We start from the raw sequence: 15,960 nt of genomic DNA on the forward strand, positions 1-15,960 counted from the left end.
GAATGTTTTGTAAATACTAATTTCAATTTAAAAAAAAATAGCATTTAATTCTTAATTTACAAGATATTTGCATTTAACAGTATGAAAAAACTGCCTTCATAGGACAGGAAGCGCTCTGGTGACTATAGAACTGTGGTAATATTTTCAATCAAGAGTGTATACGTATAGGGGTCCATCCAGAGCACAGAACAATATAGAATAGACACTCGGTCAGCTGTGTGGGTTTACGTATCCCTACGGTATGAAGTATTGGACTCTATAAATTGTACCGTATCCGTAATCTGATAGAATGTTGGCAACGTGTATCCCTCTTTGTTACGAAATCTTAAAAACGGATACAAGGCAATGGCCAATGGGCATTATTATTATTCTGTGGACTGTGACAATGATGTTGAAATGATTTATTTAAATGATAACATATGCCACGCCCCCCTGGAGACCATGTCCAAGGCCACAGTCACCCGATTTTGCCAATACACGCAGTGTCGTACCCCTGTCCAGAGTGACGACACCTTATCAATACACCTTGAGTCAGAATAATGGAAAACATTATTGGATAAGGAATACAATTAAGACAACTGATAATATAATAACATTTTAGTGGTTGTTGCTAACTAGGGGTAACTACCAACCAGTTCCAATGTAGGTTAGGTTATTGATAAAAAATGTGTAAATAAAACCGACGGACAAAGCCGCTGTATCCATATAAAATATACCGTTGGCATCCTTGGACAAGTCTTAAAAAAGCGACCCGAGCCGACCGTGGTTACGTACGCGAGCGAGTGTGAGTCGGCTTGCCCGGGCAGTACCCCACCCATTAGCGCATTCCGAGACTACAAGTTACGACGTTCACGCCGCTGCCGATCTACAGGTCCGTCTCGCGTGTTTGCCAACCGTTTTCGTCGATCCCGCCAGCACGTCCGGTCGTATTGTTTTCCGCACACGTCGAAAGCCGCTACTGATCGTCGCGAAAGGTAAATATTATTAATATCGCTCCCTTTTAAGACAAACCGATTGTCGTGTATTTCCGCCGCTGTCGTCGACCGCACGACAACGCCAACCTCCATATTTTACACAGACCATAATATTATTATTATTATTATATGCGCGAGCGAGTGTGAGTCGGCTCGCCCAGCCGCTGTATATCCGTATAAAATAACGTTGGCACCCTTGAACACGTCTTAGAAAAGTGACCAGCCCTGACCGTGGTTACGTACGCGAGCGTGAGTCGGCTTGCCCTGCCAGTACCCCGCCCATTACCGCATTCCGGGACCACAACCAAATAAAACCATTTACAGTATATTTTGCTACAACGTTGACGCCGCTGCCGACCAACAGGTCCGTTTCGCGTGTTTTCTTACAGTTTTCGTCGATCCCGCCAGCACGTCCGGTCGTATTGTTCTCCGCACACGCCGAACGTCGCGGTATCGTATACCGCTACACTGATCGCCGGTTGATTAATATCGGCCGTTTAATTGTAAACCGATTGTCGTGTCCATCCGCCGCTGCCGTCGACCCGTGCGACAACGCTAACTCTCCGTATTATTATACAGATCATCGGAATATTATTATCGTCTCCTAATCGCCGTTGTCGACAACGCGCTTGCGAGCTGTAGGCGCCGCTATAAGACACCGTCCGGACGGATCGCTCGTTTTCGCCGCCGCCGCCGCCGCCGTAGTCGAATCACGTGACAGCGCACACACCTGTAACGCACCGGAATCCTGGCCGCCGCCCTTTTGCGAACCATCTTCACTCAACAATAATAATATTATTGTCTATCGCAGCCATGAGCCTAGCCACGATGACGAAAAAGCCAGCCGATGCCATGTCCTCCGCAGAGGAATCTGTCGTCCAGGGAATCGTCCATCAGGTACGTCGTCGTGACGCCAAGACGCGTCGTCTTGTGTCATACTTACCCGTGTCGCGGACCGCTCTCGGTCAGCCGATTCGTCTGTGACTTTAGTTCTGATAATTGGGTTAGCTGGTCTTTTGAGATAATTGCGGGGTACTTACCCATTCTGTTTTATTTAACATAAAATATTCATGGAGGTTTTAACCTACATGTTTGATTTATTACAGTAAGGCACTGAGCTACCTATTAAGTTTTATATCGATGTTTGAAATCAAGTATTTTATATTAGTTTTGTTAAAAATGTAATTATTAAAACTGTTATGAATAGTGCCCAACTGAGTTAACTCTTGATGAATGATATGAATTCTTAATACATTTATAGCCGATCTTACAATGGCCTGTTAAATGTCTGATAACCCCGAGGATAACCCTTACTGGCAGAATATCTTTTGTATTACCGATAGAAAGCGGCCGGTTTGTCTAAACCGACACTTAGCTGGGCATTGTAAAAACGGTCCATAAACAACATTCTATTTTAAAAAACATACCGGGCATCAGTTTGGTCCGGTAGTGGACATATCTCACATTATGGTAGACACTTAACTGGTGAAAGGGGAAAATAGTACTCAAAACTGGTATGTTCTCTTTTAAATCAGAGTATTGTTACCTACATTTTAAAAATATTTTTAATTTTTATTAGGTACTAATTTATATCTATTTATAATTCATAATTTTAATCTGTACAGGTGAACTCTGGTGATTGTATCACTATCCGCGAAGAAGTGTATAATGGTTATCCAAAAACAAAAACAATTGTTTTAAACAGCGTCATTGCTCCCAAATTTGGCCGTTATGCGTGAGTATTTGATTATAGTTATATTTTATAGAATTTTAAACTAACTATATTCCACTTAACCCAAAATCGTTTGGTTATTTTTAAGTATCTAATAATTATTAGCTAAAATAAGTACTTTGCGTATTTTTCTATACCTGTGAAGCCTCAACTGACGTCGATTTATGCATCAACGCATAAAGAATACTTGATGTATTTGGTTATGTTGTGTGTTCATTTCAACAATATTTTAAGTACAAAATTACAATGTATATAAGCTGAGGTGGTGAAGTGAGCGGTGTTACGACTCTAAAATGATATCTAAGACAGTGAGTTGTGTTACAACCTATCTCCAAGTGTCTTGAGTATCCCTAACCGTCTAATTGTTTGCTAACCCATACTGTAACCGTCTGACGAGCTCTTGTCATGAGCTCCTATATGTATCATCGTGTTCTTTGGAGTGGGTGGTCATAGTAGTGACTAAATTTGGTCACGAGATAGAGTTAGGGTCTTGTACTTGGTATTCTGGTCAACTCGCTTCCTTCCGTACGAATATTGAGACTTTCCCGAGTAGAGACGTGTGACTACACTTTTATAGTTTAATTGTTTAATACTGTGTTCACTATGCTCTTGTAATGGCCTCAGTATGCTATTTTGTATTAATTGCCTTATTAATTATATTGTCAATACTACTAGGAACATGTGCTACGTTGTACATACGTAACATACCTAAGCTGAAGTATTCTGTATATTTGAATTTATATTTAATATTTGGACTAAAACAACATTACAATTTATTATAAATATATTTTTTTAACCAACTGAATGGATATTCTTTTACAGTTAATGGTTTTTGTAAATCAACTATAAACATGTTATAAACATCTCATGAATTAATACTAACTTGATGAATATACTTATTTTTTTGATCATCTACAATGTATTAATATATTTTTGTTAGATCCTATCATCTATTATTTAACTATTTTTATACAAAAATTCTGAAACTTCCTGATGTAATTACTGATGAACACTTAAAAAGCCAAAAAAACACCTATTCATTATAATATAGGTATGTTACTTGTTGTCTTGCTTGTTGTCAATATGCGTTGTTCCTTATAACGAAAGTTCAAAAATGATATGATCGCAATAAAAAAAATTGAGTAATGTAATTATTAGATTTTTAAAAATCTAAACTTTCATGTACCTACTTTGTGTCTTGTTACTAATAATTGTAAGGTGTTTTCAATATATAAAATAAAATATCGTGTCAATATACAAAGGAATAAACTTGAGATATATATAATATTTTGTATTATAATTTTTAGAGCAAAATATGATACAGAAACCAATGGTACTTATGATGAGCCGTTTTCATGGGAAGCTCGTGAGTTCCTTCGTAAAAAGCTTATTGGAAAAAAGGTATTTTTGAAAACTGCTGGTCAAAGATGTGGTGTTGGAAAAATAACTCGATACTATGGTGACATCTTTTACCCAACATTGGGTGAGAAAATTTTGTTTTTAATATGAATAATATGTATAATGAATAATTAAACCAATATTTTATGCTTTTAGAAAACAATATTGTAAACGAGCTTGTTGAAAATGGTCTAGTAACTGTTAAAACTGTGAAGTTAAATAACCAAACTCCTGATGTTCAAAACTTAGTTGTCCTTCAGAACAAGGCTAAAGCTGCTATGGTAGGAAGATGGAATCCCAATGCTAAGGTATTATGTTCTTAAATTGCTGTACAAGTAAATATCAAAATAACATTTTTAATTGTGCCCACCATTACAATATAATATGAAAATTATTTCATCGTGGGCCACTAGGAATTTGGGAGTTTTAGCTGTGGGCTGCTTCTTAAAAAAACAATTTTATCTCATAAAATTATGATGAATTTAAATTTTTTTTTCTTCTATAGAAATATATATACTCTGTTCAAGAGGACCTTACACAGCCATTTCTTTTCTTTACAAATGTAACATAGACAATGTACGCTCAGCAGATTATATTTAGCTCTGTTAGCTTAAAAAATTGGAATCTATAAGCTGGATCTACCATGAAACTTGTTGGTAAGAACATTATCTATGTTTATGATAGTTCAATTGCTTAGCAAGTTATGCGTATATAATATAGTGTAAATTAAAAAAACGCATACGGGTATTGTTCTTACCATACATTTTCATGATAGATCGATTCACTCTAAAATTTAAATTAACAGAGCTAAAGGTGATCTGCCGAGTCTAAATTTGTAAGATGAACACAACAAGTATCTGTGTAATATCCTCTTAAGAAACATAGTCGGTGGCTACCAGTTTTTTTGGGTCGCAGACAGACAACAGCTGTTTGTCACACCCATCGATTCATCTATCTGTTTTTTGTTATCGCTTATAGTAGTAGATAGCCCTAATAAAAAAATTTTTAAGGATTCTTGAGTCTGACTAATTATAAACTTATTTTTTATGCGTGCCAACTTTGAAAATGCCCGTTCTAATTCTAATATTTTATGCACCAAATGGTGGCTTACTGAGATCCCAATATTCTCTAAAATGAACAAACTCAATTTTTATAGAAGGTTCTATGTCATTTTTATACATAGAAATTACATTTTTCAAGCTCAAGTTAATATAATTATCTGTTTGGATATTTAACTTAGTGATAAATAAAATTGCTGAGATACATGATTATATGCGGTTATCCTTTTTTCTAATCCTGTTACAAATTTATCTACAATAATGATATGTGTTTCTACTCTAAATTTGTCAAAACCTTTTAACTGACTTGAATTTGTTCACTTTATTTTAATTTGTATTTCATTATCTTCATTTTTAAAATGTTTTTTTTTAATTTTAAACTTAGTATTGTAGTTTGATTTTCATAAGTGTTATACAAATCTCTTAGACTAGCTACATAATTTTTCAAAGATATAAGTAGGTTAACTGCTTTTAATGAATCAATCATTTTGCTTTGAAGTTCAACAGATGTTTTATTGCACTGTTCGAATATATCATTAGATTCATAATATATCAATTTATCATGCATTATTCTGTCAGGGACAGAGTAATCACTAATAGTGGCATCTCCCAAACGCGCTATAAGGCTCAACAATCTATAAATAGATTATATACAATAATAACTCATATTCATAATAAATTAATAACAAAACTATTGATATTTCTTATCGCTAATCAAACTCAACCATTGAGAATAAAAATACACACTGTAATATCTGAAATTTCTTTATTCTGTGGTAACAGTGAAATACATACTGTACATACCACAAAAACATACTTAACTATTTAATATTATACAATTTATTTTTTTTTAATTACTTAATTTTTTGTGACAATGATATTTAGAATTCTTAATTTTAATCTGAGGGCCCCATAACATTGTGGGCCCTGGGGACGAGACTCCTCTGCCCCCCTCTTAGTCCAGGCCTGATTGTAGATATGTTAAAATAACAATAATATATTTCGGCTAAAATTCAATATTTGATGAAATTAAGTAGGTTGGTACTTTTGTATTTTCCTAAGCTGAAATTTCTCCCCGATCCGTCCATGTTTTGCTGTTTTATGATTTGATTATGTTTAACAAAATATACTATAATAATTTACTGTGGTACCTACTGTTTAAATAAAGCATGTGTTTTCAAATTATTAAAATATTTTCTTCTGATCTAGAACACTGTGAAGAAAAATAATTCCATATATAACGCTAGATTATTTTTTAAGAAAAATTCTAAAACACCTATTAAGGCTGTTGTTGAATCTGTTATTGATGGAACCACGATGAAGCTGTTGCTGTTGCCTGAAAGAAATATGATCCTTCTTCACCTTTCGGGAGTCAGCGTAAGGTTTTTTTTATTCATAAAATACAGTACTAGGTATAGCGTTTAGTGTATACATGATTATTTCTCTAAATTACACAATATTTTATTATTTATATTATATTATGTGACAAATTGTTGAATTGGTTATTTACTTATATCTAATATAAATCCTAATAAATTTTATATAGTGTCCACCAGAAGGTGTAGAATTGGGAGATGAAGCAAAGTTCTTTGTTGAAGTTCGTTTACTGCAAAAGGACGTCGAGGTTACTTTGGATGGAGTGCTTTCTAATAGGAAAACTCAATCTTTCTTTGGGACTATCCATGATCCGGTACATTTTAAAATCATTTTTGTAGTCTTTTGTGTAATAATTATTTAATAAGATTGTACTTTTTGTATTTTTTAAAGGCTGGTGATATTGCTTTTGAATTGGTTAAACAAGGTTTTGCTATTTGTCCAAAATATGGTATGGATTACTTAAACAAAAATACTGAAAAGCTCTGGGTAGCTGAGAGACAAGCCAAGGAAAATAAATTGAGATATTGGAAATATCACACTAACACGGGGCAAGAGGTATTATTAATTAGCTAAAGAGTTGGTATTTAAGAATTATTGTTTAGTTATGAATGTTCTTTTGGCTTAGATTGCTGAAAAAGAAATAGTTGGAACCGTAATTGAAATTATAAGAGATGAAGGACTGTTAGTTAAGTCTTCCCATAGCAAAAAACTCAGAAGAATATACTTTTCTAACATTATACCGGCCAGGCTAGGAGTTGAAGTACTAAGAGGGTATTTATTTCTACATTTTATAACTCTCTATATACATAACACAAATTTGAACAATTTTTGATTTGTTTTCTTCAGTAAATCAAATGGTAACGGTCAACTACCAGCTACACAAGCCCCACGGACTTTGGTTAAACATTTTTACGATATCCCTTGGGCTTATGAAGCACGTGAGTTCTTGAGGACACGTTGCATTGGAAAGAAAGTAAATGCTTCTGTGGATTTCGTACAACCCAAAATTAATGAATCTGAAGAAAAAATTTGTGCTACAATTATAATTGATGGAATGTAAGGTTCTTTTTATTTCTTTATCAATAATTAAATTAATGTTAAGTATGGTTAACGCATATTTTAATTTTGTAGTATAATATTATTATTATTTAATATGCTTGTTTATTGTATTACTCAGAAACCTTGGTGAAGAATTAGTAAAAGAAGGTTTGGCAACTGTTATGAACAACCCCCGGGACGACGAAACATCCCAGTGCCTTTCTAAATTGAAGAAAGCAGAAGAAATCGCCAAACAATCTCACAAAGGGCTTTACTCAAAATCCTCTTTCCGTAAAAAATGTATCTTTGATTTTACTAGTGCTGGGGTAAGAAAAATTAATATTGTTCGAGGAGAAATAAATGTAATAATTATTTGTATGTTTAGGAATATATTCTTGCCAAGGCACTTTTGCCTAATCTCCAACGTTTTCCGAGGTATGAAGCTGTGGTTGAAAACGTTGTGAGTGGTTGTAAAATGCGTCTTCATGTTCGAAAAGTGAATTTTTTTATTAACTTCCTTTTGGCTGGTTAGTAATTAGTAAACATTTTATTTAAGTTTGATTGAATTAATAATATCTAAAATTCATGTGGATTAATGTTGAATAATTCCTCATATTTATTTAAATTAACACTAATATAATTTTGATTTGTGTTATTTAATTAAAACTCAAATTTTTAGGTACTACATGCCCAAGTAATGAAGGAGCAATCCAAGGTGAAGCACCCTCAGCAGTTAAAGTACATAATAAAAAAGCATTAGCGTTTACAAAAGAAAAGATAATGCACCGTGATATAGAAATTTCTGTTGTATCCAGTAATAATAGTGGATACATAATTGGATGGCTGTTTGTGGGAAACACAAATCTTACGGTGGAGCTTGTAAAAGAAGGACTATATTCACTACATAGGTCAGCCAAGCATTCAAAATACTTCAAGCTTTTGCAACAAGCAGAAAAATATGCAAAGGATAAAAAAATAAATGTAAAAATAGCAAACTTAATGAGAAATATATTTTATTCTTTAACACTAATTAATCTTATTCTAAACGATTTATTTTAGTTATGGAAGAATTATGTTGAGGAACCATAGATGACTGAGTACATGGAGGCTCAAGAAAAAGCCAAGAAGAGTCGGTTACATATGTGGGAGTATGGTGACATCACAGAAGATGACACTAAAGAATTTGGTTTTACTAAATAAATGTTCCTTCTGGTTTAATCATCTTCATTTTTATATTAACTATTGTTAATTAATATTATTATGTACTTATTATATATCATGTATCAAATTGTAGACTTTTATTATTAATATTTGTAAATTATAATTACTATAAATTACAAAAGATATATTCATTACTTTTACTAATATCAAACGAGTACAGTTCAAAGAAGATTTCAACTTGAAATAAAACAAAACTCAGAACTTAATTAAAATAGATACTGAAATAACAGTTGTACGAATAACGGTATTGAACAATTTGTACAGCCTCAAATTTTTTGATTGGACAATCAATCTTGGTAAAATAAATTTAAAGAGTAAAATAAGGTAATTTTATTAACTTATTAAGAAAAAGTTTTTCCACCTGTTGTTTAACCTGATTGAAACAATGATCAATTATTGAAAATTGATCCAGTAGACTACCTAACCCTAGCGCAATCCCTTCCAGTCAAAAAAAATCATAAAAGAAAACAATGTACATAAAAATATTCACAAAAACAAATTTAAAAAAAATTACAAATATAACTAAAATAGTTTAGGTTTTTTAATATGTAATTTCGTCCGAATTTGAGCTTAAAATGACTATAAAAATAAACAGTGGTTATGTATTTTTTAGATTTTTTGGTAACAGAATAAACTACTTACGTGGAATATTGTTTTAAATTTTCAATCCTTAGATATAAAAGTTGAACATTTTATAAATTTTTAACTATAAAATAATTATTCAATTTTAAATTTGATAAATGTTGTCAAAATTCGATCTTTAAATGCTTATAAAAAAAATTGTGCCCATGCATTTTTAATATTTTTCCACTGCTATTTTAACAATATATATCAGGAGCATTGTATTACATTTTTACACTTTTTGGCCTAACAGATAAAAGTTTATTAATATTTATAGAAAAAAAAAACTAAAAAAATGGAAAACTGACAATGTCCGTAAGCAGCTCAAAAAGAGTCAAATTATTTTCAATGAATTCTTAACTCAAAATAAATTGCTAATTTTCGTGATTTTTACATATTTTGTTAATTTTTGAACTTTAAATGCTAATAAAAAAAAACTGTGACTATGGATTTTTAATTTTTTAAATTTGCCTTTGAAACAATATAATAGGAATCTTCTATTAAATTTTCAAGTTTTTTTAACCAACAAATAAAATTTGATTTATATTTATAGAAAAAAAAACTAAAAAAAATGGAAAATGAAAATGTTGTTAAAAACACTTCAAAATAAATCAAAATATTTGAAAAATGTTATGGTGTATAGAAAATACAAACATAAACATTCTTTCAAAATGTTATGCATCTATGGTCATTTGTTTTAGAGTTGTACCAAAAACCAAAATCGATTTTCTCGAAAACAGATTTTGCGTAAAAATTCCCGTTTTTCCTTAACTTTTCTTTTGTTTTTCACGTCGCATTTGAAATCTACTGGAAAATTTTTACTTTTGACCCACTCTCAACTACCAACTAGTCCAACTAGATTCACTTTCCTATCAGAAAAGGTGCTGTTGAAGAAAGTCCAAGCACTTTTACTGTCCTAAAACGTGATGACAGACACAAAAATAAAATAATAATAAAAAATAAAAAAATATACACATCATTGTAAAATCAATACATTCATCATTTCACTCAAAATCTAAAATATTTCACAAATTTAAATCACCATTAATACTAACAAAACATTTCACAAAATTAACTTGTTTAATTTTATCACTTATGTTAATCATCCTACATCTTAAAATTATAAATTCACAAGAAATATAGAGATTACTAACCGTAAATTTAGTTAACTTAATTGTTCACCTGGCTAATGACCAATTATATTTTATGTATAGGCATATTATAATAATAATACGGAATAAAATTATATTGCTATATCGTGAAGACTTATTTTTAATTGCAGTGCTGGTTTAAAAGTACAACTGTCTCAGCGATCAAAATTTTTTGTTAAACTGTGTATATTATGACAGGTTATACATTAACAAACATAGTATAACAAATTACAACATTTTTTAATATTTAAAATTGAAGAATTGTAATTAATAATTATATTTACTTGCACAGTTATATGGAGAACATAATCTAATACTGTTGTTAATAAACTACAAGAATAGCTACCAATTTAGTAATATTGGTACACGTGTGTTGGTTTACGTAATTTATTTGTTTCTATGGAAACTGTTCACTTTTATACTGAAAATTATTTAGTCGATCTATTTTGTAAAAATATTGTTGTAGGTAACTACGACTATTGTCTAATCAAAATAATATGTATAATTAGTTTTTGAACTTTTTAAATCTGTGTACTTAGGACAATAAGTCAAACATTTTAGATATTAATATCAATCTATTTTTATATATTATACATATGGTCAAAGTAAAATACCTATAAAAATATATTATTTATCCCAGCCCTTCAACAAGACACTGCATACATAATATATTCAATAATCCTAAAAAAAACCAATAATACGTATAATATGTTTGTATATTTTTGATTTGTAATATGTACTATTGTTTCGTATACAAATGTATGCTACTAAACATCGCAGAGGTGGTGTGCAAATCTTAATTTAGGGCGTAAATATTATTTTCAAAAAAGTATTTACCTACTTTAAATAAGGTATGGTAGCCGGTATTTATATAATAGAAGGTAGTCAAACAGACTTTTGCTTTTAAGTTGGTAGCTTAAACTTTTTTCATTTTTTTTTTTATAGAAGTCATTATAATATTTATTCACATTATTATAGAGTGTGAAGTGTTAAATAACAAGTCCTTATAGTTTGATTTCAATTTAAACAACATTTGGATTGAATTAAAATGTGCTATACAGTCTATCATTTTATTTAAATGTTCTACATGTATTTTATTTGTTCAATAGCATTATACTTAATTATAAAAATATAGATTCTAATTAATAAAAAATCATCCATTTCATACTCTAGGTGATATTCAGAATTTAAATCCTATTTAAGTAATTACCAAATGATTTTAATATTTAATTTATTTAATTAAGTAAATTTGTAAGTACTTATGTTTATCTTTTAATCATAAGAGGCTCTTTATGAAACTATGAAATAGATATTATCTTCAAAGAATAAAATAGCAGATATGAAGATTATTTAATGGGGTGACAATGTGGTAATATTTTTTTTTTAGCTTCCCAAAAGTTTAATGAATTGACAGAAGCTGATCAGAACACTAATAAAAACATTAAAACATGAAGCGAAAAAAACAGAAAAGATCGCAAGGAGTGTAAAATAATTTTTGGTCTTTTAATCTTAAAATCTTGGAATTATTATACAGTAGAACTTCCATATAACGGTCACCGAAGGGACTGAAAATAATGACCGCTATTTAGAGGTGCCCGTCCTACAGAGGTAGAATAACACTAGGATACACATGACGGGGCCAAAAAAATTGACCGTTACATAGAGGTGACCGTCCTATAGAAGTGACCGTTAACGGAAGTTTTACTGTATTTTGTTTCGTATTTATAGTATTAATACTATATTAACGGTTCAATTGTTGAACTTTCTGTCAATCTTACAAACCAGTTGAATGCTGTTTGTTAGTTAAACATTATTTCATTTTTTATGAATATTTAGTCCATTTTTTTTTTGTATCTATTTATGTCTATATTTCAAGATTAAGTGACATCAAAATATTAATTAAAAATCTATTTTCCCCTCCATGAATAATTATAAACATTTAAAATATGTAAATTCATCTGGTTAAATATATATACTATATACATTTTTTCATGATTATTCATACATAATTGTTATGAAATTTTATTTTTGTTTTAAATATAATATATTTATTGTTAGTGTAATACTTTTTATAATTATTGTTCTTCAATATTATACACCTACTATAATATAGTTTAGTGACAAAGTTAAATGTTACTGCTATTTAAAAATACTGATAAATACTATAGTAATAATTAACAAGTACCAAGTGTAAAACTATAACCATCGTTATGGATTATAATAGTATGTTTTTAACAAAATTATGGTAACATTGAAAAAACTTTATGCGGCATGATCACTTGAACAATATTCAAGCAAAGTACTTACTTTAAATAAAATATTTATATGAAATTAAATAAATTTCACATAAGATATTATTAGTAATATTTTTTTACTGATATATATATATAATAATATATAATTTTTAATGTTAATGTCAATTGTGTTTTATAGGTGTTGTTTTTGAATATCAAAAGCAAAGGAAAATAAAGCATAAGCGATTTTGGATTTGTTTGATATTGAATCAGTGTAATTGTAAAATTAATATGATACTAGAAAAATATATTTTAGCATAGAAAATTACAACACTAATTGATATTTTAATTTATTGAGTATTAAATTTTAAAAATATAACAAATGAAGAAAAACTAGCCCCTATTATTTAAGAAACACCATTTTTTTTTTTTGATTAATGCCACTGGGTGTAAAATACAGAGAAATCCAATTTTTAAAAATTATTGTTATCTGTTTGTTCGTTCTCTAAAGACAATAAACAAAAAAAAAAAACAACAGGACTCTTTTCAATAAAAATCAGGGAGGAGTTTTACCTTCTATTTCAGTAATTATAGGGTAGCTCAAACAGTCACACATGAATTTAGTTTGAGTTTACAAAAATCGAATATATTTTTGTTGATATAATATACATAGACACAGATAATAGTAGTTATTATGATTGGATATAATTTTCTGTACTCTATAATACTTAGCTAATAAAGCTATTATCCTATAAAAATGTAAAATTGAGTATCTAACACAGTAACACATCAATTATAATAATATATAACAAAAGCAAACATAAACACCACCTCACTCAAAGATGCACTCGGACCAGGACAAGAAAAAACCATAACAAATTTCATCAAGATGGCCGACCTCACAATGAACATATAAGACAATGGATCAACGACGCCACAGTGCCACACTATAACTATTACCATTTAAATTATATTTATAAATTATTAAATGTAAAAAACTAACTCCCTCTAGCCAAATGTAACCACCAGTCATGTAAACCATTGTAGGCTAATAAACTTTTGTATTTGAAGCCTCATATTAAATAAAAAAAAAAAGCAGGTAAGTGGATGTCGCTCTGCTGTACAAAAGATTACAAGTGGGTCATTGTACAATGGATTGTTTTAGACTTGAATTCAATGATATAATATCATTGTATAAGAAAAACGATTCTGAGCGGAGACGGTTTGTCAGTCTGGATATTTTATATTTTGTTATTATTGTTTATGTTGTTTTATTGTTTTGTTATTTATTTATGTTATCATGTAAGTTGAATTAATATTAAAATATTATAATTTTTATTCGTTTCTATGGTGATAAACAAAGCGTTAGAAATTAAAATCCCATTTTTAGCGTTTTTTCGTAATTTTCCGGTGGTTTTTCCCGTGGCATTAAATAACTATTGAGAAAATCGAAAAATAATCGCTCTAAAGTACCATCTTGATCCATTTTGCTAAAAGATAAGGTACTATATGTTGAAATCGAAGCACTTCTTCTGGAAGAAATTTTGTATACAGGATATAAAAAAAAAAATAAGCACCATTGTAAAAACAATAGCTTCCTCGCTCCGCTCAGAATCTAAAAAAAAGTAATATATTAGAGAATTGAGGCACAATCTATAGTCCTTCACTCCTTTCTAGTGTCATTCTACACATCTATCTTAGCATTCTTATATCTGGTATACAGTATTCACTCACCCTATGTTCCGTTTTATTGTCTACTGCAAACATTTTCAATTCACAACTGCATTATAAAACTTACACGGACTAGATAAGTTATATTTATTAAATTAACTATTTTTTTGTTCTACGTCCAAACACATTTTGAAGCGTACAGTATTGTCTATACTCAATTACTCAATGCCTGGGCTTGTATAAAAATAAATTATAATAATATTAATATGCACCTATCATCCACGGGCTAAATATTAATCTTACACCGTAGTTCGTATTCCGTAATACTTGCACATTGGCATATTTCAGTCTTTCACCGAAATACATGAAATATAAATATGAATAACCGGATTTGCGTGTGTACTGTTATTGTGCCACAAGAATATTAAAAATATTAAAAATATTAAAAATTGTCGTTCACTAGTTTCAATAGTGTACTGTTAGTTTTGATACTAGAGTGAATTGACCTATTATAAAACTTTTAGGTCAGAACATTATCTGTGCTTAAGTGTTGCCAATTTTTCAAAACTTTCATTTTCAAGCAAGATATGGGTATGTGAAATATCAAAAATAAAAAATCATCATATCTAACTTGAAAATTAAAATATCGAATAAAAGCCAACGATTAAGCACAGATAATGTTATTATTTAAATAATTTATAGTAGGTGAAATCACTCTAATATCAAAACTAACAGCACACTATTGAAACTAGTGAACGAAAATTTGCTATGTCGTACGTGTGTAAGACGGAGACAACAAATGCATGGGTACTGGGTAGGTATCCTTTTAAGCTTAAAAGCCCTAGGGGGCTGGAGCGTGATTAATTTTCGGTCGAAAGCATAGCTCACGATTTCAATCACTACGCCCAATATAATGTTCTGATATTAATTTCGAAAGCAGATTTGAATTTTTCACTAAATTATCTATGTTTTGACAATTTTATTTTTCTGATTTTTATATTTTTACCTAACAAAAAAAGTAAAAATAAAGCATATTCATAATTCAAATTTAAATACATTGATATAGAATATGAAAAATATGCGACAATTAAAGCATAGAATATTTAGAGAAGAATTCAAATCTGCTTTCAAAATTTAAATCGGAACATCCTACTGACTTAACAAAGTTTATTATATATCGTTAAACAAAACATAACGTAAAACGTAATTTATAGAATATTATTGAATCAAAGATAACGCAAAACGAAATATTTTAAAATGTAGTTATTTAAAAGGTCTATGAAACCATCATAGAAACATTTATTTCATGCAAACAATCTAAGAATTGATTATATTATATCCTGTATCCGGGCCATTACCTACCCCCTATAGTTATTATTTTTAAATTTAATGGGTATTAACACTATTTTAAATAACGATAAACGCAAAACTTGGCATAATGTGTTAAGCTCTGTATAACGATAACGCAAAACTTGTGAAACGTTT

The 15,960-nt window shown here is 30.1% G+C and overlaps 1 protein-coding gene across 1 annotated transcript; it reads left to right on the forward strand.

Annotated features, from left to right (window-relative positions):
- Positions 1–717: 717 nt before the first annotated feature.
- LOC100165803 (staphylococcal nuclease domain-containing protein 1-like) lies at positions 718–8,952 on the forward strand. Its single transcript, XM_016807304.2, has 13 exons — positions 718–1,871; positions 2,600–2,709; positions 4,014–4,189; positions 4,261–4,412; positions 6,372–6,539; positions 6,709–6,852; positions 6,930–7,094; positions 7,165–7,310; positions 7,386–7,595; positions 7,717–7,903; positions 7,963–8,104; positions 8,257–8,558; positions 8,637–8,952. The coding sequence occupies exons 1-13, from the start codon at positions 1,788–1,790 to the stop codon at positions 8,664–8,666; spliced, it is 2,016 nt and encodes a 671-aa protein (XP_016662793.1). The 5' UTR covers positions 718–1,787; the 3' UTR covers positions 8,667–8,952.
- Positions 8,953–15,960: the final 7,008 nt, after the last annotated feature.

Source organism: Acyrthosiphon pisum, chromosome X, assembly GCF_005508785.2.
Source record: "Acyrthosiphon pisum isolate AL4f chromosome X, pea_aphid_22Mar2018_4r6ur, whole genome shotgun sequence".
Lineage (NCBI taxonomy): Eukaryota > Metazoa > Arthropoda > Insecta > Hemiptera > Aphididae > Acyrthosiphon > Acyrthosiphon pisum.

What these genes read in the sequence shown, in the direction of transcription:
- LOC100165803 (XM_016807304.2), top strand. Translation starts at nt 1,788, where the DNA reads ATGAGCCTAGCCACGATGACGAAAAAGCCAGCCGATGCCATGTCCTCC. An exon ending in TCCAGGGAATCGTCCATCAG is followed by an intron (nt 1,872 to 2,599) that starts GTACGTCGTCGT and finishes TAATCTGTACAG; the next exon opens with GTGAACTCTGGTGATTGTAT. An exon ending in CAAAGGATAAAAAAATAAAT is followed by an intron (nt 8,559 to 8,636) that starts GTAAAAATAGCA and finishes GATTTATTTTAG; the next exon opens with TTATGGAAGAATTATGTTGA.